At 35.2% G+C, this 25,663-nt stretch overlaps 7 protein-coding genes across 36 annotated transcripts in view; 2 read left to right on the top strand and 5 right to left on the bottom strand.

Moving 5' to 3' along the window:
* Positions 1-6,396, top strand: part of LOC132908258 (twitchin) — an 81,342-nt gene extending 74,946 nt beyond the window's left edge. For all 29 annotated transcript variants that reach the window (XM_060962062.1, XM_060962063.1, XM_060962064.1 and 26 more), the window contains 15 exons: positions 65-198; positions 380-587; positions 840-992; positions 1,100-1,326; positions 1,428-1,718; positions 1,879-2,250; positions 2,753-2,809; positions 3,728-3,891; positions 3,990-4,089; positions 4,179-4,321; positions 4,508-4,664; positions 4,753-5,070; positions 5,204-5,317; positions 5,426-5,662; positions 5,814-6,396. In XM_060962062.1, coding sequence (XP_060818045.1) covers positions 65-198; positions 380-587; positions 840-992; positions 1,100-1,326; positions 1,428-1,718; positions 1,879-2,250; positions 2,753-2,809; positions 3,728-3,891; positions 3,990-4,089; positions 4,179-4,321; positions 4,508-4,664; positions 4,753-5,070; positions 5,204-5,317; positions 5,426-5,619 — 2,632 coding nt within the window. In that variant the 3' untranslated portion in view covers positions 5,620-5,662; positions 5,814-6,396. The remainder of the gene's footprint in view (positions 1-64; positions 199-379; positions 588-839; positions 993-1,099; positions 1,327-1,427; positions 1,719-1,878; positions 2,251-2,752; positions 2,810-3,727; positions 3,892-3,989; positions 4,090-4,178; positions 4,322-4,507; positions 4,665-4,752; positions 5,071-5,203; positions 5,318-5,425; positions 5,663-5,813) is intronic.
* On the bottom strand, positions 6,384-8,857 carry LOC132908276 (uncharacterized). The gene is made up of 6 exons (XM_060962154.1): positions 8,268-8,857; positions 7,766-8,185; positions 7,492-7,690; positions 7,176-7,406; positions 6,894-7,103; positions 6,384-6,812 (listed from the first exon to the last, which is right to left on the bottom strand). Exons 1-6 carry the CDS (start codon positions 8,433-8,435, stop codon positions 6,478-6,480), a joined length of 1,563 nt encoding a protein of 520 aa, XP_060818137.1. The 5' UTR covers positions 8,436-8,857; the 3' UTR covers positions 6,384-6,477.
* Positions 8,858-9,419: 562 nt separating this feature from the next.
* LOC132908277 (UBX domain-containing protein 7) lies at positions 9,420-13,066 on the top strand. Its single transcript, XM_060962155.1, has 10 exons — positions 9,420-9,625; positions 9,779-10,024; positions 10,112-10,386; positions 10,466-10,732; positions 10,817-10,877; positions 10,974-11,122; positions 11,191-11,236; positions 11,316-11,401; positions 11,481-11,653; positions 11,726-13,066. The coding sequence occupies exons 1-9, from the start codon at positions 9,586-9,588 to the stop codon at positions 11,637-11,639; spliced, it is 1,329 nt and encodes a 442-aa protein (XP_060818138.1). The 5' UTR covers positions 9,420-9,585; the 3' UTR covers positions 11,640-11,653; positions 11,726-13,066.
* On the bottom strand, positions 12,156-14,695 carry LOC132908287 (PRA1 family protein 3). The gene is made up of 4 exons (XM_060962171.1): positions 14,122-14,695; positions 13,817-14,034; positions 13,577-13,690; positions 12,156-12,869 (listed from the first exon to the last, which is right to left on the bottom strand). The coding sequence occupies exons 1-4, from the start codon at positions 14,319-14,321 to the stop codon at positions 12,811-12,813; spliced, it is 591 nt and encodes a 196-aa protein (XP_060818154.1). The 5' UTR covers positions 14,322-14,695; the 3' UTR covers positions 12,156-12,810.
* Positions 14,696-15,102: 407 nt separating this feature from the next.
* Positions 15,103-15,854, bottom strand: LOC132908289 (transcription elongation factor 1 homolog). Of its 2 annotated transcripts, none has more exons than XM_060962175.1 (3): positions 15,614-15,854; positions 15,351-15,497; positions 15,103-15,275 (listed from the first exon to the last, which is right to left on the bottom strand). In XM_060962175.1, the coding sequence occupies exons 2-3, from the start codon at positions 15,464-15,466 to the stop codon at positions 15,143-15,145; spliced, it is 249 nt and encodes an 82-aa protein (XP_060818158.1). In that variant the 5' UTR covers positions 15,467-15,497; positions 15,614-15,854; the 3' UTR covers positions 15,103-15,142. The 2 variants fall into 2 exon arrangements, with proteins under 2 accessions (XP_060818158.1, XP_060818157.1); XM_060962174.1 differs by having other exon boundaries at positions 15,351-15,500.
* Positions 15,855-15,982: 128 nt separating this feature from the next.
* Positions 15,983-17,763, bottom strand: LOC132908279 (26S proteasome non-ATPase regulatory subunit 6). Its single transcript, XM_060962157.1, has 5 exons — positions 17,527-17,763; positions 16,909-17,260; positions 16,517-16,845; positions 16,269-16,437; positions 15,983-16,198 (listed from the first exon to the last, which is right to left on the bottom strand). Exons 1-5 carry the CDS (start codon positions 17,669-17,671, stop codon positions 16,024-16,026), a joined length of 1,170 nt encoding a protein of 389 aa, XP_060818140.1. The 5' UTR covers positions 17,672-17,763; the 3' UTR covers positions 15,983-16,023.
* A 264-nt stretch (positions 17,764-18,027) lies between these two features.
* Positions 18,028-25,663, bottom strand: part of LOC132908264 (probable serine/threonine-protein kinase yakA) — a 56,476-nt gene continuing 48,840 nt past the window's right edge. The window contains exon 9 of the mRNA XM_060962122.1: positions 18,028-25,611. Within this exon, the coding sequence (XP_060818105.1) occupies positions 23,596-25,611 (2,016 nt within the window). The 3' untranslated portion in view covers positions 18,028-23,595. The remainder of the gene's footprint in view (positions 25,612-25,663) is intronic.

Genomic DNA, 25,663 nt, shown 5'->3' on the forward strand with positions numbered 1-25,663 from the left:
CAGGCTTGGCTGTTCGAGCTTAGCTGTTTTTGCTTCAATTTCTAATCTCGTTTCCTTCGTTCAGCTTGTCCGGTGGTGAACTCTTCGAGAGAATCACAGCGGAAGGTTACACCATGTCCGAGGCTGAAGTTATCAACTATATGAGACAGATCTGCGAAGCCGTGAAACATATGCACGAGAAGAATATTATACATCTAGGTAATTATACGAACGAATTGAAGAAACATCATTAGCAATGGAGAAGATCAGTGAACTCCTACTATATGAACTTCGATTGCATGAGCTGTCGATCCACCAATAGACTCGACTCTACTTACATTAGAAATAAAGAAAAAAGAAAAGAAGAAAATTAATTAAATCTATTGTTTCTCTTTTTCAGACATCAAGCCTGAGAACATCATGTGCCAGACACGCAACAGCACCAATGTCAAACTGATCGATTTTGGTTTAGCTACGAAGCTCGATCCTAACGAAGTGGTGAAGATCAGTACCGGCACGGCAGAATTTGCTGCGCCTGAAATCGTCGAACGCGAACCTGTTGGTTTCTACACGGACATGTGGGCTTGCGGTGTTCTGGCCTACGTTTTGTAAGCTTCGTTTATTTGAGTCGAATATACCTACGAACCCCTTCGATTAACCTGCAAAGATAATCAGGAAAACTAACGAATCAAAGAAAACCCAAGTTACGCTGTTCTCTTCGTGTGGTCTTTGTTTTCCTTCGTTCAATTTGAAATAAGTCATTTTGAAAAACGAAAATCTACACAACTGGTTACTACTATTAACTACTACTAACAAATCACTTAGTTAACTGGTTGATTTAATTAAAACAAATTGTACAGATTGAGCGGTCTTTCGCCGTTTGCCGGAGACAACGACATCGAAACTCTGAAGAACGTTAAGGCTTGCGACTGGGACTTTGACGAAGAAGCGTTCCGCGACGTCTCCGAAGAAGGCAAGGACTTCATTAGGCGGTTGCTCGTCAAGAACAAAGAGTACGTTGTCGCTTAAAATGTGTTGATAATATTGGCTCGTTCAACGAATTCAATGCGTACATTGTAGATATAGAGTTACACATTAACGAGATGTTGTTTGCACTTAGGAAACGTATGACCGCCCATGAATGTCTCCTTCATCCATGGTTAACCGGTGATCACAGCAACCGTACAACACCAATTGCAACCAGTCGATACCTGAACTTCAGGGACAGACTGCGAGCCAAATACGAGAACTGGGACAAATACGTTCTTCCTATTGGTCGGCTAGCCGAATATTCTTCGCTCAGAAAATTGTTGATTGAAAAGTACAAGATCTATGATTCCTCGTTCGGTAAGGGATGATGTTTCTTAGCTTCCGAAATTTTCGACTCATTTTATTTTCAGGAAAATAAGATTTCATTTGCACAAGTAACATTTTAAATTGCTATACAGATCGACGACAAGCGGCACCTAGATTCGTCATTAAACCGACGAGTGCGTTTGCCTACGAAGGACAGAGCGTGAAGTTCACGTGTCGTGTAATCGCGATCGCCTCTCCCACTCTCACGTGGTTCCACAACAATCAGGAACTCAGACAATCCGTGAAATTCATGAAGCGATATCACGGCGATGATTACACGTTCATCATCAACAGAGTGAAACTAGAGGACAGAGGAGAATATGTGATCAGGGCAGAGAATCATTACGGCTACAGAGAAGAGGTCGTCTTCCTGAACGTGCAACGTACGTATGGAACCTTAAATCTCCTTCAGACCGGTCAAATTGTGCGAATTCGAACAACTTTATTAATGGAAATCTTATTTACTTAATTACAAATATCCCTTCGAGTTTCTATTTTCCTTCTCTTTAGTCAGATCGAAGAGTCATCGTTTCTTATTTTCAGCGCTACCTAAGGAGATTCCAAAATACAGACCAGAACTGCATCCAGTCCGAAGGAGAGAACCGCTCGGTTATAATGTCTGGTTGGAGACGATCGAATCGGCGCCAAGCTTCACCTTCCTCCTTCGACCACGTGTCATTCAAGTCAGACAAACGTGCAAACTCCTTTGTTGTCTCGCTGGTAATCCACCACCGACGGTGAAATGGTACAAAGACAGGGAGGAGCTCTCCAAGCATCACTACGCGATGACGAACTCGGACGGTGTCGTCACGATGGAAATCATCGACTGCAAACCGGAAGACAGCGGCAAATATCGTTGTATCGCGACGAACAAACATGGAAAAGATGAAACCAGCTGCGTAGTCATCGTTGAAGGTAATTTAACACGTTCACCGTAGAACTGATCTCCAATGACTTTCCATTCACGCGGAAATGTACAGTGAAATGTACAATGTGAGTCGTTAATATCTTGGTTGCGATCTTCAAAGAATAACGATGAGCTTGAAATCTTGAAAAAGGAACGACGTCTAAGGAAAAATCGTGAATCACGATATTTGTTGTCCAGAGCCAACGGAACTTTGTCTTGATACAATATTTTATATCAATGAGAGTAATTAAAATATTTAGGAACCCAGGATGAAAGAACCATCCTGCATAATTAATTTTGTATCATTATATTCCACAAAATATTTTTATGCATTCATCATACGACGACTATCGACTATGAATCGAAAGTTTTTTCTTGGTGACACGTTGGACGTATTAAAAAAGATGCTTCTTTTTCACTTGATACAAAATGTATATTTATATTATTTTATTTCTACTTGCACTTTTCTTAGTATTTATAGTAAAACACTGATGAAATATTTGTTTGTAGGCACTGGAGAAACAGAGGAGCAACTGAAATTAGCGCACGACCTCCTACATTCCGGAGGTACAATTTTTGGACTATAGCCCCTTCTTGCTTGCAATCCCGCTTAATCGTACATTAATTGTAAAACGCTATTTATCCCTGTACAATTACTTAAAACAAATTATCCCTGTACAATATTATTCCTTTAATATCATTGTAATATCTATCGAAAAGTAGGAATGTTTCTAGCAATTGTTTTTTAACAAGTACTGCAAGTAAATCAATTTATTGCTTATTATAGTTAATATGTAAATATTGAAGAGCGTAGCAAAAATTTTTGAGTCTACTTTTCTGCTTCTTGCGGATTTCTCCTTAGAGTCTCTGTCAGTCTGCGACAAAATCGATATCCTCTCGTTGACAGTGATTATCTTATACGGTTAATATAAAAAAATATATATATTCTCAAAAAGTAGGAGCGCATGTCTATTATACTATGTATGGAAATTTCTACATCTGAACGAGTAACGAAATTGTTGAGCGTTGGACAAATTTGCAATTTTTGAAAAAATGAAGAGAGATCTATAACTTATGAGATCCATACGTCATGCGAAAGAGACAGATTTTTTATATATAGCAATTGACCTGAACTCTTGTCAATGGGATATATAATTTTTCTTATCTATCTGTTGTCAAATTGGCAGACATCTTTGTAAGAAAAACATGATTGATCAACCTTTTGGTGACCCATAATTTTTAAATAATAACAAAATTTATTATCTTGCCCCTAGTTAGCTATTCCTAAATTATATTGCAATTCCCCAGCTCCCATCAAACTGCCATTATCTGCGATCTTGCTTAATTTTTCATGCAAGTGACCTTGATACTGCTTTATTGCTCCTGGCTTTCGGCTTTACGGTCGCAATTCTCGTTTCTTTTTTGCGTTTGCTAGAGAAAATATAATCCAACAGCAACGTATGAAACTGAAATATTATTCCGTAGATCGAAAATTCATCGAGCAGCCGCTGAAACCAGCACCACCTCCGATCATAACGGTACACAAAGCCGGTGGATACAGTGGATACAGTTCCACCACCACACAGGGTCATAATTACAGTAGCTCTACCACCAATAAATACAATTCCTCGAGTTCGTCTTCCTATAAAGTAAGAGGAGCAGGGAAACTAAATATTTGATAAAAAAAGATATAGATAAACTGGTAATAGATAAAAAAATAAGTATTTGATACATACAATTTCTCTAGGCTACAGACTCCAGCACAGAGAAGCGAAATACCAAGAAATACGGACTCGATAGCACCGGTAGTCCATCTCGTTCTAGAAGTACGACAAAGGAATTAATCTGTACGTCAAATATGTTATTTCCACTTGAAAAATTATACGATCAAGCGAATTATCTAATAACTGATTTTGTTTAAATATCGTCTTTGAAGATCCTCCGGATGACTCGATGAGAGCACCGCAATTCACGAAAAAATTGAGCGATCTTACTATCAATGATGGAGAACAGTTGGAACTTAACGTAAACGTTGACGGTGATCCAGAACCACAAGTCACCTGGTCCAAGAATGGCAAGGCAAGTACTTACATGTATACATATAAAAAGAGACTGGAGAACTTATCTCAGTCCTGGAATTTTGATATTTAAATTTCATAAAATTCTACAACACTTTGTAGTAATAAATGTGAATTCTATCAAACTTTGTAATACAATTCTATTTTGTTATAAGGATAAAAATTAATAAGCTTTCTCGTCCATTAGACGCTGAGTTCGTCGGAAATTATGAGCTTGAAGTACAAAGGCGGAGTCGCGACTCTCGTTATCAATGAGGTATTCCCTGAGGATGAGGGTGAATATACTTGCCAAGCAAGCAATAGCATCGGCACCGTAACTACCTCCTGCAAATTAACCGTGAAACGTAAGTACAGTAATCGGGATAACTCGTGAAACGAGAAACCGTATTACGGAAAAAGGGCGGAATAATTAAATAAACATGTTCGTTGCAGCCATGGCAAATGCAGCCGCGAAGAAAAAGACCGATGACAAGCCTCCAAAGATCGTAGATCACGTAACCAGCATGTTCGTAAAGGATGGCGAAGCCGTGACCTTGAGCTGTCGAATAATCGGCGCGAAGAAATTCGACGTGATCTGGCTTCACAACAACAAGGAAATCAAACCTAGCAAGGACTTCCAGTACAGCAGCGAGGCTAATATCTATAAACTGAATATTGCCGAAATCTTCCCTGAAGACTCTGGCACTTATACCTGCGAGGCATTCAATGACGCAGGAGAAAGCTTCTCATCGTGCACATTAAACGTACTTGGTACGTTAACGTTCATTTCAAAAATTTATTTTATTAACTTGCAGTAAATAGCTTGCCGATAACAACCGATCGATATGAAATCTGAAATCGATGGAAATGTGGAAAGTGGTTCACGAAAGTATTTTGCTTTTAGTTCCAAATGAGGAACCGAAGAGTCCAGTCTTCACGACATTCCCACAATCTGCAACGGTAAGCGAAGGCGAATCGGTTACATTCGTATGCAAGACTGAAACCGCGCCTCTGAAAGGTACGTTTATTTTAGTCGTGAGAATTCGAAGCACAGAATTTTACCAAATTTTTATAATTTATTAAATTTGTTAAATTTATTACATTATTGTTATTCTTGACGATACAGTAACGTGGTTGAAAGACGGAAAAGCACTCCCAGAATCTAGTAGCAGGTACCTCTTCAGTTCAGACGGTGACAAATCGTTCGAGTTGCGTATCAAAGCATGTACAGCCAGCGACGTGGGTCAGTATGTTGCTCGTGCGATCGGCAAGAAGGGTGAGACCAATGCTGCTTTCGCCCTGAACGTTACCAACGAATAATGAAATCGTTGATTTCACGCGTGTCAAAACGCAACACGACAAGGTTTGATAAGATCTGTGTATATATGCAGTTTTTATTCTTCCCCTTACCTCATCCAAAGTTTCGGCCTCATCCTCGTATCTCGTGTATTTTAAGATAGCATGTCGATTCACGAAATTTAATTATTTGTTTATTTTAATGCGTCTCTTTTCAGCTTCTAGAATATTATCGGGAGGACAACAATACGAGAAAAAAAAGCTCTGTAAAAATGAACTATATAAATGTGCGACTTGAAAATAATCGCGGTCATAGGCGACGTAACGCTCGTGTATAAAAGAGAAATTGGAAAACTATTGTATTCATGCTATTGTATATGTAAATTATCATTTACTTTTTGTGTGCTTATCATATCGCAAAAAAAAAAATCATGTCATTATACGATGAAAGAAGAATCCAAAGTGTTAAGCAATACGGATAGCACGCGCAATCTATGCGCTAATACGAGCTTTGCTGTATACACGAATTTGCATATTTTAAGTACACAATCGTACACAAACGGCAGTTAAATTACAAACAGGAAACTTTCGCAATAGTCAGACTCGGCAGGATAACCAGCATCCTCGTACGTTAAAACAACAATAACCAATCTTGCTGGATGACTATACGAAAGAATTTAACACTGCCGAAATGTACATCCTTATTCCATGTAATCGTACGCACTGTCGTGTTATACATGTTTGAAGACTGCTTCCGTTACAAAATTTCAGATAAATAAAAAAGATGATTCAAATATAAAAGATGCGAACTTTTTATTTTCCTTTCACTACTTCCCTTATGATTTCATAAAGTCGTTTACATCGTATTCAAGTAAAAAGATTTTAATTACACGTATCGTACAAAGTACGGGGATCTATGATATTGAAGCAACTATATTGTGGAAAAATATACTGTCTGAACTCGTCTCTCTCTTCCGTGTGTAAATGCAAATATCGATTATCATTTTGTTGACAGGCATTATTTAAAATCATTATACCGATATTAGTGGACTGCAGGTATCTTAACTGAAGCCTACAATCTCTTTCTACATTCACAACATACGCCCTTAGTTCCTTATGCTCTAAAGATCGTTTTATACATTCTCCTCTTTCACAAATAGAGTCGTCTTTCGTAATCTCGATTCTCGTAATAATCATTTCGTCTAAATCCTCATCTCCTTACAAAGATCATTAGAAGTTATTATAAATGTAAATATAAAAGTAAAAATATCTTCAATATCTTTTTATGCAATATTTACCCTCAAAAAGTAGCGTTGTATTACACGTAAGAAATGTATCTACTCTTTCAATAACATCATCATCGCGTATCGATATAGTTTTCCAATAATCTTCTTTGGGATAATAAATATAAACGGATGATTTCAACACATACAATTTTCCATTTAGAACACAATGAGGAGGAATATTGGTAAAACTCTCAGGAACATACATGCCTTCTTTCCAAATACCTGAAATTGTTTGCGCATTAACGTTGGAACTTTCATGAATATTTTCTACGTTTCATAATGTAAATTTTCAACCTGTGTGAATATCAAGAATATTGACTGAATTCAATTTTAATCTATGCTTTCCCACACCACCAACTATGACCAACTTGTTACCAAGAAACACAGCGATCATATGCCTTCTTGGAACTGGCATAGTTGATTCGTAATACCATTTTTTAGATAGAAGACAATAACGTGAAATAACATTATTAAATTGCATGCCTCCTAAACCTACGTTTCCTCCTACTGTATACACATTGAAACCTAAAGCAATATTTCCAATGATTAGAAATGTGTTTCTTAATAAAATGTGTTTCTTAATAAAATGTGCAACTTAATAGAAGCACACCTCTGCTAATAACTTGCATCCCAAATAACCATCTGTCTGGATGTTGAATACTTTTTAATTGTCCACATTTATTTAAAACATTACCGTCCCAAGTACACAAATACCCAATCCTTGTCTCATCTTCGAACGTTTCACAAATAACTGTTCCCTTTATAAACTTAAGTTGTCTTCCTTCTTTGATATGCGCAATATCTGAATTCTATAGTTAAAATATTTTATATATACTTTAGAGATCACATGTAAATAAATATGATAGAAGATCAATATCATTTACCCTGTGATGCTCCATCCATTTACTTCTTATATTTTGCAAATACGATTTTGAGGAAACTCTTATATTAACATTGTTTAAAAACTGAACAAAATCATCTGCGGCTAATTTGACAAGCTCGTCTACAGGGATTTCCTCAAACCTATCTAAACAGACAGACATACAAATATCTTGTAATGCCTTTATGTTTAACTCTCTTGCTAATAACCATATTTCGATTACTTTCTGCGGTGACAACCATTGTAAAACTATAATATTTACAATATCACTTGTTAATTCATCAACTATAAACAATGCGCTCAACTGTAACAAATTCAATAAGTCTGTAAAATGTTTATTTTGCATAAACTTTAACAGACAAACTTTTATGGACTGATAATGAATATTTATACGTGTTTCACTGTGAACCCATTCAACAAAATTCTAAAAGCATAAAAATTAAATAATTACGACAATAATACATAAACATTTTTCTACGTTAATTGATATAAATCATAAAAATAACCTGTAAAGTATATTCAGCAATGTTATAATTAATAACGTGTTCCTGGTTATGAGAATCATTAAAATTGTGTGAAAAAAGAGACGCAAAGTAGCGGCTTCTACTTGCAAGCTTTTGCTTGTTCACTTGTACGTGTTTTTGCTTAAGAATTAGGGTTATATATTCTCCCATGGTATATTTTCGATATTATTTATCTAATAAACCCTTGTTTAATACGTTTTCAAAAGTTATCAGTTTCAACGTTTCGATTCAAATATGTTGTTGCAAAAAATTATTGTTCGAAAGAGTATAGACAACTCTTCAAAAGGGCTAGAATACAGATTAGTCATTATAAGTAATACAAACCGCGAACTAAATGAGTACATGCTTTAATTTGAGGTTTGTGTTTCACTTTAACTTTAGAAGGTTCTGTTTGAAATTTTGATTACAAATATTAAACACAAGTTGAAATGTTGAGTTAGTATCATGTTCGTTTTCTCATCATGGAACATAATCGTTGACTATGAACCTCCTTAGCTTTAATAAAATTTAAGAAATTTTAAGAATATTGATAATGTAAAATAAACAACAATGATCAGTGAACATACAGCAGAACTTATTTTATGTCTTAATAAATCAGATGTAATACATAAAATAGATCTCAATATATGTATTATCTGGTATTATATAAATAATAAGTTAGTGTTCATATATATTATAACATTTGGAAGTAATTTTATTTGCAGTGTGACTAATTTTCTATCAAGCAAAGCTGATAAAATGTATAAACTATTATAAAATGATATGATAGGGTGGGTTGTAAATTTATACAAAATTTTTGCTTCTGTTTATCCCTTTTTAAATCTTTAATTTCATAGTCATATTCAATCTCAATTTCAATCATTAATAGTGTAATATATGCAACATCAGTAATACGTCCTATTACATTCGTAGCTACATAGAAATAATGCCATAACTGACTACATATATTGTTTTTAAATCATATGACATAAAAATATATCGATACTGGATCTATCTTACATTTTCTCTATGGTTAAAATGGAATCGTCAACCCTACTCTTTGGAATGGTTGAATGTTAAATTGAATCGCACAATCGCATAATCCCAGTGCAGACGTTTTCTGTATTGAAGTCAGAAATTCATATACGCTTCGCGTCGTTAGAATGTGAAGATCACGGTCTATTGAATTTATGGCTGATTTAAATAGAAAACCTTTCATAAATAGAAAACAATTCGAAATGTTGTGTAATTAGTATTAACCTACGAATGATGTTAATATTTACGCATTTTATTTGATGCATTTCTATAACCTAGAGTCATAATGGATCAAGAATTGATTGAAAAATTTATAGAAGTGACGGGTAAGCAATATACCAATCTAATAACATATTAAGGATTACGAAACTTGTTCCCGTTTTGTACAGAGATTTGTTATCTAAAAAATTGGTGAATAAATAATTTGAAATTAATTTATGTTTAACTTACATTAATAAGTTATTTTATGTTAATTTAAGGGGAGAATGAAGCAACAGCTCGCCAATATTTGTCATTAGCTGATGGAAATGTGGAAACTGCAATAAGTTTAATGTTTGATGGTAGTCAACCACCTGAACCATTATGTACGGTTGATCCGGAACCAGAAGTGAGACCTCCTATTTTACCTGTGCAAGAAGTATTAGTGCCATCTGGTCCAATATGTTCCCTTCCAAGATTATCGACTAATGTATTTGACAGATTTAGAGATTTTGCAGTAGAAACCCGTGAATATCATCTTATTAAATAGTAGATAACATATATATACATAATGCGATTACGTATAAAGTGTAATCATTTTGTACTTAATATAGAACGACAAGAAGAAGAAATGACTCGAAAAGTAGCTGGTGTTAAACAAATATCCTACTGTAAATCAAAAAGATTGGAAGATTTATTTCGACCACCGTGTGGTATTCTCTTCCTGGGTTCCTTTATGGAAGCTCGTGAACACGCTAAATCATTAAACCGTTGGTTACTTGTAAATGTTCAAAATCCTCAAGAATTTTCTTGTCAAATCCTTAACAGAGATGTATGGTCCAATCAACAGATTCAAGGAATTGTAAAAGATCATTTTGTTTTGTGGCAAGTAAGTTATCATAAAGCACTTGTATTTAAATTTTATCAAAGGAAAAAGACTCATTTAATACTATTACAAATTTAAATAGGTTTTGTCAAATACAAGTGATGGAAGTCGTTATGTGCATCTTTATGATGTATATGAATATCCTTATCTAGCAGTAATAGATCCTAGAACAGGAGAATGTATGAAAACTTACAATAACATTACAGTAGATATTTTAATGTCTGCATTAAATGATATGTTGAGCTCTCATTCGTCGCCAGAATGTGTATCGAGCAACTCAATTCATTCTAAAAAATGGAATAACTGTACTGCCACAGCAACGGAAGGAAGTTCTACATCTAATTCATCAGTATGTGTAGAAAAAGATTTTTCATTCTTAAATTAAATAGTTAATTTCAATACCTTGTTTCTTCATGTATTTATATATTTATAGGATTGTAGTAGTAGTACTGTCAAGGCGTTTAAGCACACTATTGATCATTTAAATGATTCAGGTGAGCAGTACTTGTCAATTACAGCAAACATTTAATGTATTTTAATATATGACATTTCTTAAATATATGTATTTTGTTTGCATAATTATTATACAGGTAATATAGATATTAAGAATGATATGACAACTATTCAAAGTTCAAGTACAAGTATGTCAGCTGATACATTTGGAAACATAACTAAAAAAAGAAGACTGAATGAATTGGACGAATTAAACGAAAAGAAACAAGAAATAGAAAGTTCAAAGGTATATTGAAGTTAGCACATACAATTTAATATTGTATAATGTCGAGTAATTCACATATATTATTCTAGGACGAACGATCATACGAACTAAAGTCCACTCTAACAAAGAAAACTGGTAAAAAATTATTGCATTTTATCTTTTATTCATATGATTTCTTGAGGTTAATAAAAATATATATATATTGTTTATATAGATAATACATCTGCTATAAGACTTTGTTTAAGACTGCCAAATGGTAAGAAAGAAACGATATCAATGTCTGCTACAGATACTATAGAGGTAAGTACAATGAACTTATTAATAATAATGTACTTAGGAACGATAAATGAAAATACACATTAATCTGTATTTTTTTTAGGATTTCATAAATACAATGGAGAGTATGGGTTACTCATCAACCGATCATACTTATTTAGTGCCGTTTCCAAAAACAAATATCGGAGCACTTTCTCCACAGATATATTTATCGGACACGATTTTATTTCCAGCAAATACAGTATTTATAACAAAGATATAGTAATCTTTGGTTAGGTAAGTATGCGTATATATTTTAATTAATGAAGTAACATATTAAAGTAACGAAATATGTTGTGTTTTTTACAGATAAAATATAGCAAAAGTATTTCCTTTTAACTACTGCATTATGGAATACATCATAAGTTTGATAAAAATTACGTATATATATATATATGGAAAGACACTGACATGTTCAATTACCATTTATGTGTAATTGTAATAATCCTATTTGTCCTAAACAATCAAGTGAATGTCCTAAACATTCACTACTATCGTTATAATAGTCACATTTCAGTTAAATATTTTCGATGAAATGTACAGTAGAATGAATCATAACAGTTTAATTGACTTTTATGCAAATAACAATAAAATTATAACATTCATTTTTAATGACAGGAATTAGAATGCATCAATATAAATTTTGAGAAACTTGTATCCTTTTCTTTCTTCTTATATGACACAGTTCAATATGCTTCCTATACTATTACGATATATTCTTACATATACTCTTTTGTTCCCCCAAGATAGCTTCGAACATTTTGTATTAAAAATTTTCTAAACTACTTGTCAATGTATCTTCACATAAAAGATACAGAAATTTTAAAAAACCGAACAAAAGTTTTATTTCTATTTTTAAATAAAAAAATTATACATTACATAGTACTTATTTTATCCTTATTTTACATATGTTGTAAGATTTATATAAAATAGAATTATTTAATTATATTATTCTATAAAAATTATATATATGTTTAATACAATGTATGTCAGTTGTATATTGAAATGATTCACCATATTTTAAATAATTATGAAAATTTATAATCTATATCTGTTCGTTGTAGAGAAGCGCTATACTTAAATACAATTATTACTTTAGGTAGATATATATCTATATATATATATCTATATATATATATATATATATAGATGTATATATATGTATATATATATATAAATATATAATATATATATAAATAAATGAATGTTAAGTTAGGTCTTATTTAAGTAAATTAATAATGTAGTTTTATTTGCAAATTTACGAAACATTTTAAATATGTAGTTCTTACCTAATTGTCCAAAAGCATTTTTTTGTGACTTTAGGCAGCATCCAAATATTATTGACACATATTCACTGCCAAACGTTGTTACAATTTGTTGTATGAAGCAGATTACTAGTGAACCGAGTGAGTATACGTTGTTTGTGTACGTAAAGTTATACCGGTCTCATGTTCTGCATAATGAAATGAGAAAGTAATGGAAAATTAAATGTAGCAATAAATGGTGTGTTGATACAAACTAGGATCATGAAATATAGAATAATAATTAATGTCATATAAAAATATTATAAAATAGTTTCTTTTTTCATATATTGAACATTAGTGATATGTCATCTTTGTACGTTAAATGTGGTTCTAATATTCGAGAATATATTTAATAAACATACCATGTATATAACTATGTTAAAATACAAAATAAATGAAATATGTGGTTTTAAGAATTATGTAAGGTTACCATATAGATTTAATAAATAATAATTCAATTTTGTATTACAAGATCACAGGTCATACATATATATCCTATGTAAATTATTGACATTAATCACTTTAAAACGTTAACATATTTCTATCTATAATGTAAGTAAATTTATGAAGGAAATTATATATTGCATAAGCCACAATATTGTTATTCAACTATATATATAACAATACTTAAATTGCATTTTGTATTATATCTCAGCATTAGAATATATAGAAGAAAATGTTTCTATTCTTAAGAGCAATGAAGCTAAGAGTAACAATGAATGACTTAAATGTCAAAAACATATATATGTATGTATATATATACATATATATTATATATATCCATAATCAATTCACGAAAGTACATCTCTCTTTAACATCTGACTACGAATTTATGTAAAGAGTTCTTCTTTCATACCAAAACAATTTAAGACAACTCCCATTGGCGTACGTTTGAGTCCCATACCCTCAATCTTGTTGACAAATTTGTTCTTCACATTCCTTAATCTCAAAGATGCATGTATAAAGGTCACTAAAATATTAACAATATATTAATACAGATCAATCAATCAATTTTGGATTTTTATAACTGATTTCAGAACTCCATAATGGAAAAATACTTTTCTTGGTACTGTTCTTTATATGGGAAAAAACTTACCACAAAATGAGAGTAAAATACCAAATAATACGAGAAGGACTGAGTTTATAGTATAAAGAACATAAGCTGCACAAATAATAGTAAGAACTACTCCAACTTGAGGATAGGTTCTTTTGAATTTAAGCAATGATTCTTTTTCGCTAAACAAATAAGTACATTCAGCCCATACTGCCATGAGCGCTGATATACCAACAATCATCTTCATTGGATGCACCGATCTAAATAATTAATGTACATTATCAAACAATTTTGAAATCTTCATTATATATATATATATATTTTATAAATATCATTATTATACTTACGCTACAACCAATAAAATAGCAATGGACATATAAAGATAATTGGTTTGATAATACACAAGATTATTCGCTACTCTGTTGCCCCATTTTTCGAAATCTCTAAAATTAGGTAGTTGAAAACGTGAGGATTCCAAGAGAAAATCATATAAACTACGAAGAGGTGGCAGTTCCCATCCGTCACCTATTGTTACTGTTTTATCCATCGTAACGATGTCAAACACAATTTTATATTGAATTAAACAGCTTAATTTTTACGGTTGCACATCAATCGATCTTTATACGATAAAGTCTTTTGGTATTTTTGGACGATGACGACCAAAACGAACGTCATGCAAGTTCATGAAATACTCGTACCGCAGCTCGAAAATAATTAACTAGATTAGTTGCGATTTTACATGCAATTTTCACTTTTTGTAAAAGAAAAGAGCAAAGTATTAATTATCATGTACTTCAGCAAAAGAATTTATGCATTATACAGATAAACTGCTTCGAATTCCGTTTAAAGGCTATTATCGTAACGTGCGCATTTGCTTATCTATTGCTAAGTGGTAAACATCGGTGAACAATGTATGTGTGTAGCTAAAAGTAACGTCATTTCTTATCTCGAGAAAGTCAGATTCAGCGCGTGTTTCAAAATGTTACTTTATCGATCTATAAATTAAATAACAATAAAATTTTGTGTAACTGCATTGGTATAAATATAAATCAATCAAAGTTCGATATAGTTATGTGATTTCGTGTATGTAATAACGTTTTTAACTTTTCATTAGTAATATATTTATATTTTTTACAATTTTTTTTGCTACAAAACAGTTGTATCTTTGAATTAACATTTTACATAGATTTATTAATTGTATATATATATATATATATATATAATATCATTCATATTTTGATTTTTTGATTAAAATCATTGCTTTCATGATTAAAAAAGATCGTTGATACATATCAAATATATAGTTTATACAACAAGTCAATTATGTAAAAAAGGAACGTCGAACTTTTCTATGTTGTGTGATATGTGTTAATTAATAGCATCACAGGCGTCGATCCAATCGTTGTACACATCAATTGGTTCTGATAATATATTAATATTGGTTTGAAAATCTTCTAAACAAATTTGACATGAAATTTTTGCTGTCTTTCGATGTTTGTCCCTAAAATCATTATAAAATGTAACAAATAATGTTCTTCAAAACTAGAATCTGATTTTACGATGCGTTAAAACTTACATTTTAACTTCACACGACTTCTCATGATTACAAAATGGACACGTGAATTGTATATCCATAGGTAAGATCGCTTTCTTTTTTTGTGGCGCTTCTCGTTTAGCTTTTCTTCGACCCATTTTCAATAGATATTTATTTTATTATAACGTTCTTCTGAAAATATCAGAGGCTTAAATATTTTGTACGCGTTATAAAAATGATATATTTACATATATTTCGATAGGGAAATTAATATTAATCGCGAAGTTATTAAAGAAAGAATTTACCTTCAAACGTTGTCAAGTTAGAATACAAATATAATCTTGTAATTAGAGGAAATAGTAATGACAACTACTTGATGTTCTCTTGACTAGCGTTCAGGAGCAACTAAATATTTAAAAAGAAATCGAGCCATTATTGTCCTCTGGGTTTTCACCCTTGCAGGTATCCTAACGTTTGTAGGGGATGTTTTCAAAGGGCTGATACAGAATTTAGAAGGGGAGGAAAAATCGCAACTAGGATTTATTAGGGATTACATTCAACGCATATATTTTTATCATAAAAATTGTTAATTATATTAAGTCTTTAATACAAAATTAAAATCGTGGGTAATAAAAAGAACTTCAGATTTTTTTAAGAACACATCAGACAATAAGTAGATCTTAAAATTTGATATTTCGATTTATTCTTTATATAATTAAATATTAATAACACGCGATAACTTTTGAACCCTATTAAGCAGCAAGTCTCCTTGTTTGACCATAGCCTGATATTGCCAATTTTTATTATCTGGTCTATTAGTTTCCACTATCCCACCAACACGATCAACTTTACAATGCAATCTTCCGGCAGCTATAAAACGCGATAATTCCCTGCAAAAAATAGTTGAAATAATAATTAAATGCACATTATACTAGCAGAGAAAAAATTTGCCAAGCTTACTGATCAATGTATTCTATTGTAACGCCAAATGCTTCAGCCATGTATTGAAGTGTAAGAGATCTATAAGATTCTAAAAGTTGCGTGTATGCGAGAATGCGCATCTCTCTAACATAGTACCGATAATGTGGGAAAATTAAATAATCTCTACGCAACAAACCTTCGACGTGTGCTGAAACCATATTCATACATAATAACAAATAAAGTATGAAATTGTCAAGTTTTAATATTGAAATGGATATTCTTAATACCTAGATTTTTAAAGAAATCAGTATAGTGGCAATTATATAGAGAAAATAAGTAATCTTTTACATCTGGATTACTATGAAGTACTTCCAAAATTTCTGAGCCTTTGATAATCTTATCTCTAAGTTCATTTCTAGGTAAACTTATCATGCTTAAATACACAGTGTATCTCACAAATGTATTATAGTCCATCAGTTCGTAACTAGTAAACGTGCTAATTGTATCCAAAAAGAAAGTTGCAGCTTCTTTAAAGTCACGTACTGCTATGCAGTATGTTCCTTGATATACTTTTAAACGATTTCGTCTATCCCAATCACCACCTTCTTCTATTAAACTGAAATAAAATAGTGGTACCTACATTCTGTTACATTCATCCTATTTTTCAATACATACGTACCTTTTCGCTTTCTCTATGTTTCTAGTAACATGATCATGATCTAGATAAAATAATCCAATCCTAATATTATGAAATACTATGTCTAGTCTATGTCCTAACGATACAGTTTTATCATAAGTTTTTCTGAATGCCGAAATTGCACCTTCCTTATCACCTATTCTACATAAATGTTCTGACTTTTTAAGATTGGCTTCTCTGACTTCCATTTCGCCTAAGTTCTTCTCAGCATCTTCAATTGCATCATCTAATTCTTTCAGTTGTTCCATATTCTTAGCTTTCATTGTAGCTAAAAGAGTATCGTCGACTGGCCAATTCAAATCTTTACAAACTTCTTCATAGAATGGAGCCATATCTAACGAAAGAAAAAAAAGAAAAAAAAGAAAATGAAATTTTCAAATAGAAAGGAAGGAAATTATTGAATCAAGGGGAATAGTATGAAAAGGAATAGTCAGCAATAAAAAGGTTATGTTAAGTGTCATGGTAGTTTTCTTAGTTTCAACTTGCATAAAAGTATTAATTATATTTTTAATATCAAATATTTAATTTATTATAAATAAAATTCACAGTCGTATAGATAAACTAAAATTGTTAACTGAAGAAGCAAAAATGCTATCTCACCGTCTGCTTTAATGGCATCTAATAGTTTGTTCTTTAAAAATGGATCATCCTTATGTTCTGGTAGACTCAATAAGAATTTAGTTTGAGCCAACTCCAATTTGGGATTCTTTTCTAAACCCTCTTCGTCTAGATTTTCCAACGGCATTTTAAATTGAAATTATAATTACGATACTGATGAACACAAATTATCCAACACACTTTGTGTTTTGCGGAGCACGAACTAAATAATATGTAGATCAAACGCGAAAACGTATATTCCTACATCTACTCGATAGATGGCGGGATAAATTCTTTTAGTTTGATTACTCATTACTTATTACTCTTGGACTGTATCATTTCTTGGTTCTGTTATAATATTTCTAGATAAATCCAATAATTATATTTTTAAAGAACAATCAACACATTAACTAAATAAAAGTTCGTATATTTTTTTAATGTTTTTTGTTCTTCATGTAAGTTTTGAAGATATACGAACTGTTGGAAATAATAAACACAGGACAATTTTCTTTTAACGAATCAATTTATTTTTTGACACAAACTGCCAATGACTCAGGTAAAGTGAGTCCAAAAAGAGAAAAATGTTTTCACAGGATTCGTTATATTTAAAATTTACAAGAAGGATTGCATAATGCGATTTCATTCATTCACATATCACACAATTCAACGCATACTGACGACTTCGGTATTTCTTTCTCTCCAATGGTGGTTTTGCACGACACTGATCATTCTCTCGATAATATCGTTACAATTATGTTTGGACAGTAACAACGAAACTGACTGCAATATGATTGTTGAAAGGATGCTAAACAGGATTCTAACGAAGCGGTAATAGATTGTTAAAGATTTCCTTTTACTGGAAAGATTCGATATCATAAATTACGTTCTGTACGTGTACGCAAAGCTAGTCAAAGCAATCAAGAAAGAGTCGAGAAAACACGAAATAACAATTAGCATCAATCTTATACGTTAGTCTGGCAAACTTCGAAGTCATATTCGCGACGGTAAGTGACAGCAAATATTTTATTTTTGAATTTCACATTTCGTTAAGAATTGCAGATCGTGGAACGTCGCGATCGAACCACTATATTTCGAATTATATACTATGAATTAAGTAGAATAAAGGAATTTATTTGAAATCTGTATCTTTGTCTTTTAATTCGTTAAGTCGTCCGAATCGATAAATGTTCCCGGATAATTTTTTCTGTACAAGAACTGGAATTACTCTTTAAGCTTTACATGTGTATATGCATGTGTGTACATACATATAAGCAGCAATACATACACATACATACAGCCAATAGAGGATCGGTACTTCAAATTTGATAATGAACTTTGTAATTTTGAATATTCGATGTGGATAATCGAATACATGCGACGTTCTATTTCTTCAAAAGAGAATATGCTGCATACCGAAACAGACGTGTATTCTAAAGAGTATTCCTCGTTTTGAAGAAAAACGTATCGTTTATTGGTAATAGAGACGATCGCACATTCGATCGAAGAATCAGCAATCGAATTCGTGTGCACGGTTGGTAAAAAATAAATCGTTGGGTAACCGATGCACCTTTCGAGTACAGTTTAGTTTACCGACCGACTTTCATGGCAAATAACGCAACACACAACATTTAGAATTACGAATCCAACTATGCTACGTTTATGATCGTTAAGCGTACATCGATTCGTTCCTTCGAATGAAAGAAACAGCCCGAATTTTCGTGTATCTGGAAGATCACGAATGGACGAAAGAACGAACAAACGAACAACCAGCAAGGATGTTACGAATTTGTCGAAGCGAGAAAACAGTGTGCATTTAAATGAGCGTTTGCAGTGCATTCGCCATTGCTCAGTTCCAACATGCACGGTACGATATTATCGCTACTTTGTTCGATCGAACATTTTTTCGTGCAAAACGATCATACACGAAAATACGAGCGACTCGAATTTCCAAGCATGTTATTTAATCGTTATCAACGATCGTTGGAGAAAATTTGTCGATTAATCAAAAGGAGCTGGAACTCGCAGTAAAAATTGAAAAAGAAAACGAATATTTATATCGAATTGGTTCTACTCTTATTCGTTGATCGAACGAACGATCGAATCCTACTTTCTTTCTTTCCTTGTCCTCTCCGAGCTCTCGGTTCCTTTATTTTTCTCTGTTTGCTTTGTTTGAAAGTTATAAGTAAAATCTGCAAGTTCGTTGCACGTGTAAAGGATCCGAATGAAATGTTTTTAAGTTTGATTTTTCGTGTAATCCCGATCCGATGATAAAGAAAATAAAGAAAGAAAGCGAGTACGAAAAAGAAAAGACGAAAAGCGAGCGTTAAAGGCGAAGGAAAAGGAAGGATGCGAAAGGAAGGATGATGTAGTTTCGAACGAAGCGTCTGAAGAATTATCGCGAATCAATTTTAAGGCGAGAAATCGTTGATCCAACGAGTGACGTAAAAAAGGAAGAGAAGGGGGGGGGGACGGGATACAGGAAAAGAGGAACGAAATAAAAATTGCAAAGAATAACGTAAGATACGTTGCCCCTCTTTCCCGCGTTGTACGAACAGTTATAAATACTCCGCAAGTACTTGTACGTTGTTGGTCGATATAGAACACATCTCAATAATCCGAGCGATCGATACGACGCTGATAATGAGAATTATGACAGAGAAGTGTGGTTTAAGATAGAAGCGAGTGAGCGAGCGGTCGATTACTGTTTTCGGCCACGAATCGACGGATCGGTCGATCGATCGATCGATCGATCGGTCGGCTGGACATTCACACCGTTAAGTTTAAAAGGTAGAATAATAGAGGGTTCCAAGCGATTAAAAAATATGTCGGAGGCCGGTTTTGGCCCAAGCTCTCTTACTCGCTTACGCTCGAAATTTTTTCCTCTCTTTTCTTTCGATTTTCTTTCTTTTTTCTCGTTTTATTATTATTAATCATTATTGTTATTAATTATTAATTATTATTATTTTGTTGTTGTTGTTGTTATTGTTATAGTTATTATTATTATTAATATTATTATTAATATTATTATTATTATTAATATTATTATTATAATTATTATTATTATTATTATTATTATTATTCGATACGATCAACAGCGAAACCACTTAAATCTGTATAATATATTTATACTTAATACTTAATTCTTAGCGATCAATTTACAATCGATTGATTCGATTAATCGAAAGGTATCGATTAATTCGTAGCGATGGTTCGTTCCGTTCGGCACGGTATACGTTCATTTCCGTTTCCCTGCTTCCATCTTTTTCTTCCCTTCATTTTTTTCTTCGTTTCGTTTCATTATCGACGAACGATTAACACCGACGACACTTATACTAAAACCGTCCCCTTTGAATCGGAATGGATTCTGAAAAACATCTACCATAGATTAATTGTCGATCGTACGCGCTTTGTGTCCTTGAGGCCGATAGAACAAAAGAAACATTCATTATATAGACATCAGTTATTATATCAACGATTTTCTCATCTATACCCTGTGCATCATTTTAAATGTTTCAACACATCCTATGTGATTACTCGATAAATGTTTCTCGCTTATCGTAGATAGTCAATATATAATATTTATACTTTGTATGTGTATTCTATAAGTATAGGCACGTGAACGCGTACACGCGTATACGTATATCTCTTTCATCTTCTTTCTTCCTTTTCTCTTTCTCTTTTTCTTCCTTTCTTCCTCTTTCTTTTCCACTTGTTTATGTACGATCGTGTACACGTACGCGTGCGTATATTTATTTCTTTGCGTATAATCATGCCAGATGCGCAATTTTACAGCATTGATTAGCGACAAAAGAGGATGTCGGTTATGGCATACATCTACATCGACTGTTTGTGATCGTGTATCGATAAAAACACCGTAATTCTCGATTACTCGAAACGCAGCGATGAAATATACAATTAACGAGAGACAACATAACGCGATAACTATAAAAATCACGGTAACCTATGACATTTCACAGCGACGTCGATAGTCAACGATTAACCGATATGCATTAATCGATAAACAAATTGCAACGAGAACGATTATGGCTATGGCTGTAGCGAGTGCGAGGTACGAAAGCGAGGATGCCTATCGAATCGACTATCGAGAGATTTTCTTTCGCGACCCATCTCTCTCCCGTTTTTTAATTCTTTCTTTTTTTTTTTTTTAACTTTTTTACCGCTCAAACTATTCGCGATTCGTTCGACCAACGCGTACAGACAGAGAGATCGCGAGACCTTTCGACCATTTACACGTTTCCATTTCTCTTTCGTGTATGCCGATTAAATTAAAAAATATCCGCGAAATTATAACGAACGTCAATTATAACGAATGTCACTTGACGACCGAAAAGAAGATCGCACCGTTTGATGTTGGAATACAGACGATAAAAAATAACACGTTGAAAGTAGGCTATTACGCGAGAATACGATCTACTCGGTGAAGTATTCGTTTGTGATTGGTTAACGTCGATCGCGATTCAGTCTCTTCTCTTCTCTGTCCGTACGAGCGGAAGGGAAATCGCGCGAAATTCAGTACCTCTATCGATAGGTCAGTTTTCTTTCCCGACTTAATCCGTGTGTAAAATTACTCGGTCGATTGCGATAAACCGCCACGATTCAACGAATCGAATTGACTAGATTCGCATTAAACATATACAGTTTGCAATTAATCATGTGCACACGCGTGTATGCGCTATTGCTTTGATGTAACGTATCATACACTGTAACGCACGCATATACATAGCTGTATAGGATGCAGCAGTCGTATACCTACGACATCGCATTTGTTACACCGCGAACAGAAAATATTTCCAAATTCTTTTAGGAATATCATCGAAAGTCGTACTTTCTATCTCGGTAGTGTGTCGACCGACATTTCGCGAATTACATTTTTGCGACTAGCGCATCGCTACGATTACCGGTCAATGTTTCAACGCGAACGTGTATACATATTCCGCTAATTCGGATATATTTCGTCCATTGGTTCGTAAAAAATGCTTCAACACGAAGGTCGAACGCTACCGTTTATCGAATAGCAGTCTCACTCGTGGACATAACGATTACAGTTAATAACGTGACGTAAACGATTCGACGCGTACAAACTGCATACCTTCTCTCATACGACGAAAGGAACGGAAAAAGAGGATAAAATAAGGACGAATACACGCGTAAATACGTAAAACTTTTGCATGTTTTAACGAGCGACGTTCGGAGAAAAATGTATACCGATTCGTTGAAACAGCAACAGATCGCACATGTTTGCCAGTGAAGCGAAACAGCGGAATATTCTTCAACAATAACAAAAGCGTAACAGTATAACGTTCGAAAACGATGGAAAGAAGCGAAACTTCAACGTTCGACTTTTCCCATTATCGACGATCGATGCGCGATCACTGCGAAAAAGAGACAAATAGCATCTGGACGAGCACGCCACTTTCGAAACCCTATTAACGCATTTACATAATTCGACAGCCTGATTGCGTAGCGCGTGCGAGAACCGGCTTTTTCCCTTTCTTTTTCCTTCTCATAGCGGTTGCCGTCGCGGTTTCGAACCGTGCGCCCGTTGCTAGTCGCGGCGTAATCGTTGATCTAGCCGGATGAAAAAGAAAAGGAAGGGGGAAAAATCGGGAGAGGGAAGAGTTCCGAGTGAATACGAAAACACGCGATCAAAGGTACAGGAGGTCGGAGGAAAGCGTAAAGAAGCTCGGAGAGATCGATGAAAGGAGAAAGAGGAAGAAAAACGGGCGCGCAAATCGCAGTAGCAAGTCGCGCCAGAAAGAGACGATCGTTCCGGCGGATCCTAAACGTGTAAAAATACGTAGAAAAGATAAACGTAGCGCTCGAATCGTCTGCTTGTTTGCCAGTCGTCTGTCCGTTCGTCTGTCCGTTTGTCTGTATGTCTGTATGTCCGTCTGTCTGTACGTCTGTCCGTCTGTCCGTACGTCTGTCTCTGTGCGTGTGTATTTGTATACGTGTTTGTGTAAACGCGCGCGCGCATGCGCGCGAGGGCGAATGCGAGCGTGTGTGTGAGCGTGCGCGTATGTACGTCGAATAATAGCTTTACATCGATTATCATACACCGTCGTAAGCGAGGTCGACCGACGGTCTGTGATGGGAAGGAAGGTAAGACGGTGGCGTAGAAGTACCTGGCGTCGCGCTACCAACGCTCGCGTAACCGCCGGGATAATTGGCGCTGGGCGCGTGAATCCCTGCTGGCGGCGCCGGATAGGCGTCGAAGGAACTAGAATACGAACCATTGTAGGAATAAGGATTGGCCATGTGACCGAGGGATGGGTGCATTCCTCCCATACCGCTCATACCGCTCATCCCGTAGGTGCGTTGCATCAAGCTTGACTCAAGGCCACCAAAAAGATACCCGTTCGTCGATCCCATCGGCACGGGATAATGAGGTCCGGGAATTATATTCGGATACGAGTTACCAGGATGTCCGTGGCTCATACTCGGCGTGTAATTGCTAGACGCTAGATTTTCGACCGTATAAGATTTACTATGCTGTTGCTGTTGCTGCTGCTGTTGATGCTGTTGTTGTTGTTGCTGCTGCTGCTGTTGTTGCTGCTGCTGCTGTTGTTGCTGCTGCTGTTGTTGTTGTTGTTGTTGCTGCTGCGAATCTTGATGTTGGCGTCCATTCATACCGTAAAGAGAACCGTAACCGTCGTTGGGAGAATGGTGCAACGAAGATGGATAGATCGCACCGGTAGGCGCCAAGGGAGGGCTGTAATTGGACATGCCAGCGTTAGGCATACCGGAGAATCCCGACAAATAAGACTGATGATGCGCTTCCATTTTTTCCGCCAAAGATCCATCGTCGGTCATTCCGGGATGCGCGTGTTGCAAACGTTGGCTACCCCCATCGGCTATGCTCGGTATCTGATCGACTAGAGATTCCAGGTCGCTGAGACTTTTCGAGGCCACGTCCTGTCCGGCGTTCCTTTTCATGGCGTACTGTTCGTGCGGATGATGAGGCGACATCGAGGCGTGTGTCGGCGTATGGGGATGCGTATGCGGAGGAGTGGGATGCGAGTGATGCGAATGTTCGTCGGTAGTTTGACTCAACGGTGTCGGCGTGGTCTGATGGGGATGGGGATTGTGGGGGTCGGAGGTTTGCTCGTGGTAACCCATGTAGCTGGTGTAACTCGGATGAGACGGCGTTCCTGGACTACCGTGATGGCCCGTGTTGTCGCCGTTTCCGGCCGGATTGTACTGACGATGATCGTTGTTCATATTTTGTTGAGAGATACTGGTAGGTGGCTCGAAGTCCGGGTGTTCGACGCTCGGAGATGTCAATGGCGAAGGCTCTAAATTGTTCTCCGAAGAGATCGCGGTGTTGATCTCCGAGGATAGATCGGAATGAGTAAACGAGAGCGACATGGATTTCGGACTTTGGCTGTAGTGCTGTAAATGTACCGGGCTCTGTTTCGCATTTATACTGTACGGACTGTCGTTGATGCCTTGGCCGTAGTATCCAGAATCGTTCATCGGTTGAGGGTACGGAGCCATATGCGCGAACGTCTTCGGCGGAGAGAAACAATTGGGTACCACGGTACCGTAACCGTCTCCGAGATGACCCATACCCTGGTGTTGCTGTTGTTGTTGCTGATGTTGTTCTCGTTCTCTGATCTCCCGTTCCTGTTGCTTTTGTTGTTGGTGAATCTTCTTCGGTCGCCCCCGTCGCTTCTTTATCACTTCCCCGTTCGCGTCTAATTTCTCGGGATCGGGCGGTGGTTGATCTTCCGGATTCTTGATCTTCTTTGGCCTGCCTCTTTTCTTCTTGCCAGGTATTTGGCAATTTGAGTCCTGCTTGATGACAGTTCCATTCATGTCGGTGATCCTGCTCTCTCCTTCGTTCGTAAGCTCCTCGCAATACGCCGGTTTCTTGTCCTCGATCGCCTCCTGTTCCTTCTTCTTCAGCTTCGAGTCCGCGAACACTATGTCGGACTCGTCCAGATGAGAGATCGTGCCGTTCAAGTAATCGCGAAATTTCTTGAGCGCCGCATAATATGGCACCTTGTCCGCCGCCCGTGGAAGTTGCGCGCACCTGGCGCTACTCGATGGCATCACCCACATGTACTGAAATCCAGCGGTTTGTCGATCATTAGCCAGAATTTTTACTTTTGTCGTT

This window comes from Bombus pascuorum, chromosome 6, assembly GCF_905332965.1.
Source record: "Bombus pascuorum chromosome 6, iyBomPasc1.1, whole genome shotgun sequence".
Classification (NCBI taxonomy): domain Eukaryota; kingdom Metazoa; phylum Arthropoda; class Insecta; order Hymenoptera; family Apidae; genus Bombus; species Bombus pascuorum.